The following is a 4,908-nucleotide window of genomic DNA, read 5'->3' on the forward strand; positions in this document are numbered from 1 at the left end:
CAGTTTTCTCCAAATATCAATATAGACTGATATACACACACCTCTGTTAAAATAACCTGCAAACAGTCTTTTATTGACTTTTTCCCTTAAAAGTTTCCATGCGTTTGTTAAAAAACATGCAATTTCAATAAGAACCCAATAGAGTGAAAATAGTCCCTGATAAGGAGCGATCAATAGTGTCACATGACGGTGTGAATGAAACACAATCAAATTGAATTTATAAAAAAAATTCTTTTAAATCACATCTGTGAGGAATAGATTTACACAAGTGATTTTTTATAAAGCATCTCACCTAGTCAAAACTCAAGAAAAGACGTGAGGATTGTTTCAAAGCAGCTTTACAGTGAGAGAGAGAGAACATAATTTTGGAAGAAAGAAAATAGTATTTGTGAGATTAACTCACAAAATCTATTTTAAGAGGTTTTTAAGTAGATGTTTGAAACCAACACACAAGGAAAACAATCTTTCTTGACTGATACTGAGACAACTACACCTAGAATTCCTATTTTATAAATATCAGACTCATTACTGTTACTTGTAATATTTTATCTGCCCCAAATATTGTGTTTTTATGAACATGTCCCTTCCTTCATGTGTTGTTTGAGCGCGTGCACGGCAGGGAGCGGTGTGAACGCGCAGCGCCATCCAGCGGCCAGACGCCGCATGCGCAGAAACAGACTAAAGACATGAGACCACGTGAGACCAGATGAGACCACCGGTCCTGCTGCCACCTGCTGCTCGAAACAGCACAACACACCAGACAAACCGCAGGTGTGTGTTCATGATGTTTATTCATCTCAGGATCAGTGACAAACACAAACACGAAAGACTCGATCGGTCTCAAATGAACAGCCGTCCATCATCAATAAGGCACCAGCTTGATTAGTAACTTTATCAGGAATATGAGACAGTTTTAACTTGAAATGACCCATTTTCCATCTCAGAAACTCATACGGAGTAAAATAAATAACTACAGAAACAAGAAATGATAAGTTGAGAGGAATCAGTTCAGTACAGACACACACAACATGAACTGGAGTCTGATTACACGACATCTGCGTGCGAACATCACGTGTGGATTCATCAAAAACACCAGAAGAATGTTTTAGTACATAAAGAGTAGAACTACAGCTTATATATTATTCATATCTCGCTCTACGGTGTTTCATCCGTCGTATTCCTGGTCGATCATCTTGGCCATCGTGCTCAGCTGGATGTTCGTGGTTCCCTCATAGATGGTTCCTGCAGGGAAACGGTTCATAAGAATCAAACCAACTCATTCTGATGGAACAGCGTTTCTTCACGTCTGATCGACTCACCGATCTTACAGTCTCTGTAGTATTTCTCGATGGGATAGTCTTTGGTGAATCCCACTCCTCCCATCCACTCGATGCATTTCGACGTGGTCAGAGTCGCGACCTGCAAACACACACTGATCTCAGACCAGCGCCTCAGTTCTCGGACATGAGCGCAGATGCAGATCCACTGATCTCAGACCAGCGCCTCAGTTCTCGGACATGAGCGCAGATGCAGATCCACTGATCTCAGACCAGCGCCTCAGTTCTCGGACGCGAGCGCAGATGCAGATCCACTGATCTCAGACCAGCGCCTCAGTTCTCGGACATGAGCGCAGATGCAGATCCACTGATCTCAGACCAGCGCCTCAGTTCTCGGACGCGAGCGCAGATGCAGATCCACTGATCTCAGACCAGCGCCTCAGTTCTCGGACGCGAGCGCAGATGCAGACCCACTGACCTCAGACCAGCGCATTAGTTCTCGGACGCGAGCGCAGACCCACTGACCTCAGACCAGCGCATTAGTTCTCGGACGCGAGCGCAGACCCACTGACCTCAGACCAGCGCCATTAGTTCTCGGACGCGAGCGCAGACCCACTGACCTCAGACCAGCGCCTCAGTTCTCAGACGCGAGCGCAGACCCACTGACCTCAGACCAGCGCATTAGTTCTCAGACGCGAGTGCAGACGCAGATCCACTGACCTCAGACCAGCGCATTAGTCCACTGACCTCAGACGCGAGCGCAGACGCAGATCCACTGACCTCAGACCAGCGCATTAGTTCTCAGACGCGAGCGCAGACCCACTGACCTCAGACCAGCGCATTAGTTCTCGGACGCGAGCACAGCGCAGACCCACTGACCTCAGACCAGCGCATTAGTTCTCAGACGCGAGCGCAGACGCAGATCCACTGACCTCAGACCAGCGCATTAGTTCTCAGACGCGAGCGCAGACGCAGATCCACTGACGTCAGACCAGCGCATTAGTTCTCGGACGCGAGCGCAGATCCACTGACCTCAGACCAGCGCATTAGTTCTCGGACGCGAGCGCAGATCCACTGACCTCAGACCAGCGCATTAGTTCTCGGACGCGAGCGCAGATCCACTGACCTCAGACCAGCGCATTAGTTCTCGGACGCGAGCGCAGACCCACTGACCTCAGACCAGCGCCATTCAGTTCTCAGACGCGAGCGCAGACCCACTGACCTCAGACCAGCGCATTAGTTCTCAGACGCGAGCGCAGACGCAGATCCACTGACCTCAGACCAGCGCATTAGTTCTCGGACGCGAGCGCAGACCCACTGACCTCAGACCAGCGCATTAGTTCTCGGACGCGAGCGCAGATCCACTGACCTCAGACCAGCGCATTAGTTCTCGGACGCGAGCGCAGACCCACTGACCTCAGACCAGCGCATTAGTTCTCGGACGCGAGCGCAGACCCACTGACCTCAGACCAGCGCATTAGTTCTCAGACGCGAGCGCAGACCCACTGACCTCAGACCAGCGCATTAGTTCTCAGACGCGAGTGCAGCGCAGATCCACTGACCTCAGACCAGCGCATTAGTTCTCGGACGCGAGCGCAGACCCACTGACCTCAGACCAGCGCCATTCAGTTCTCAGACGCGAGCGCAGACCCACTGACCTCAGACCAGCGCATTAGTTCTCAGACGCGAGCGCAGACCCACTGACCTCAGACCAGCGCATTAGTTCTCGGACGCGAGCGCAGACCCACTGACCTCAGACCAGCGCATTAGTTCTCGGACGCGAGCGCAGACCCACTGACCTCAGACCAGCGCATTAGTTCTCGGACGCGAGCGCAGATCCACTGACCTCAGACCAGCGCATTAGTTCTCGGACGCGAGCGCAGATCCACTGACCTCAGACCAGCGCATTAGTTCTCGGACGCGAGCGCAGACCCACTGACCTCAGACCAGCGCATTAGTTCTCGGACGCGAGCGCAGACCCACTGACCTCAGACCAGCGCATTAGTTCTCAGACGCGAGCGCAGACGCAGATCCACTGACCTCAGACCAGCGCATTAGTTCTCGGACGCGAGCGCAGACCCACTGACCTCAGACCAGCGCATTAGTTCTCGGACGCGAGCGCAGACCCACTGACCTCAGACCAGCGCATTAGTTCTCGGACGCGAGCGCAGATCCACTGACCTCAGACCAGCGCATTAGTTCTCGGACGCGAGCGCAGATCCACTGACCTCAGACCAGCGCATTAGTTCTCGGACGCGAGCGCAGACCCACTGACCTCAGACCAGCGCATTAGTTCTCGGACGCGAGCGCAGACCCACTGACCTCAGACCAGCGCATTAGTTCTCAGACGCGAGCGCAGACCCACTGACCTCAGACCAGCGCATTAGTTCTCGGACGCGAGCGCAGATCCACTGACCTCAGACCAGCGCCTCAGTTCTCGGACGCGAGCGCAGACCCACTGACCTCAGACCAGCGCCTCAGTTCTCAGACGCGAGCGCAGACCCACTGACCTCAGACCAGCGCATTAGTTCTCAGACGCGAGCGCAGACGCACTGACCTCAGACCAGCGCATTAGTTCTCGGACGCGAGCGCAGATCCACTGACCTCAGACCAGCGCCTCAGTTCTCAGACGCGAGCGCAGACCCACTGACCTCAGACCAGCGCATTAGTTCTCAGACGCGAGCGCAGATCCACTGACCTCAGACCAGCGCATTAGTTCTCAGATGCGAGTGCAGATGCAGATCCACTGACCTCAGACCAGCGCATTAGTTCTCGGACGCGAGCGCAGACCCACTGACCTCAGACCAGCGCATTAGTTCTCGGATGCGAGCGCAGATCCACTGACCTCAGACCAGCGCATTAGTTCTCGGACGCGAGCGCAGACCCACTGATCTCAGACCAGCGCATTAGTTCTCAGACGCGAGCGCAGACCCACTGACCTCAGACCAGCGCATTAGTTCTCAGATGCGAGCGCAGACCCACTGACCTCAGACCAGTGCATTAGTTCTCAGACGCGAGTGCAGATGCAGATCCACTGACCTCAGACCAGCGCATTAGTTCTCGGACGCGAGCGCAGTCCACTGACCTCAGACAGCGAGACGCGAGCGCAGACCCACTGACCTCAGACCAGCGCATTAGTTCTCAGACGCGAGCGCAGACCCACTGACCTCAGACCAGCGCATTAGTTCTCAGACGCGAGCGCAGACCCACTGACCTCAGACCAGCGCCTCAGTTCTCAGACGCGAGCGCAGACCCACTGACCTCAGACCAGCGCATTAGTTCTCAGACGCGAGTGCAGACGCAGATCCACTGACCTCAGACCAGCGCCTCAGTTCTCAGACGCGAGCGCAGACCCACTGACCTCAGACCAGCGCATTAGTTCTCAGACGCGAGCGCAGATCCACTGACCTCAGACCAGCGCATTAGTTCTCAGATGCGAGTGCAGATGCAGATCCACTGACCTCAGACCAGCGCATTAGTTCTCGGACGCGAGCGCAGACCCACTGACCTCAGACCAGCGCATTAGTTCTCGGACGCGAGCGCAGACCCACTGACCTCAGACCAGCGCATTAGTTCTCAGACGCGAGCGCAGACGCACTGACCTCAGACCAGCGCATTAGTTCTCAGACGC

The 4,908-nt window shown here is 54.1% G+C and overlaps 1 protein-coding gene and 1 long non-coding RNA gene across 3 annotated transcripts in view; both read right to left on the reverse strand.

Moving 5' to 3' along the window:
- Positions 1-774: 774 nt before the first annotated feature.
- The window catches only part of acadsb (acyl-CoA dehydrogenase short/branched chain), an 8,237-nt gene continuing 4,103 nt past the window's right edge, over positions 775-4,908 (reverse strand). Inside the window, exons 10-11 of the mRNA XM_048169773.1 lie at positions 1,320-1,419; positions 775-1,242 (exon numbers count right to left, since the gene is read on the reverse strand). Of these exons, the coding sequence (XP_048025730.1) occupies positions 1,166-1,242; positions 1,320-1,419 (177 nt within the window). The 3' untranslated portion in view covers positions 775-1,165. The remainder of the gene's footprint in view (positions 1,243-1,319; positions 1,420-4,908) is intronic.
- On the reverse strand, positions 1,869-4,173 carry LOC125254957. 2 transcript variants are annotated; one of them, XR_007181804.1, is made up of 6 exons: positions 4,029-4,173; positions 3,265-3,881; positions 2,840-2,886; positions 2,553-2,740; positions 2,263-2,450; positions 1,869-1,897 (listed from the first exon to the last, which is right to left on the reverse strand). It is a non-coding gene; the product is annotated as an uncharacterized LOC125254957 (long non-coding RNA). The 2 variants fall into 2 exon arrangements; XR_007181803.1 differs by lacking the exons at positions 1,869-1,897; positions 2,263-2,450 and having other exon boundaries at positions 2,479-2,740.

This window comes from Megalobrama amblycephala, linkage group LG20 (assembly GCF_018812025.1).
Source record: "Megalobrama amblycephala isolate DHTTF-2021 linkage group LG20, ASM1881202v1, whole genome shotgun sequence".
In the NCBI taxonomy this organism is placed as follows: Eukaryota; Metazoa; Chordata; class Actinopteri; order Cypriniformes; family Xenocyprididae; genus Megalobrama; species Megalobrama amblycephala.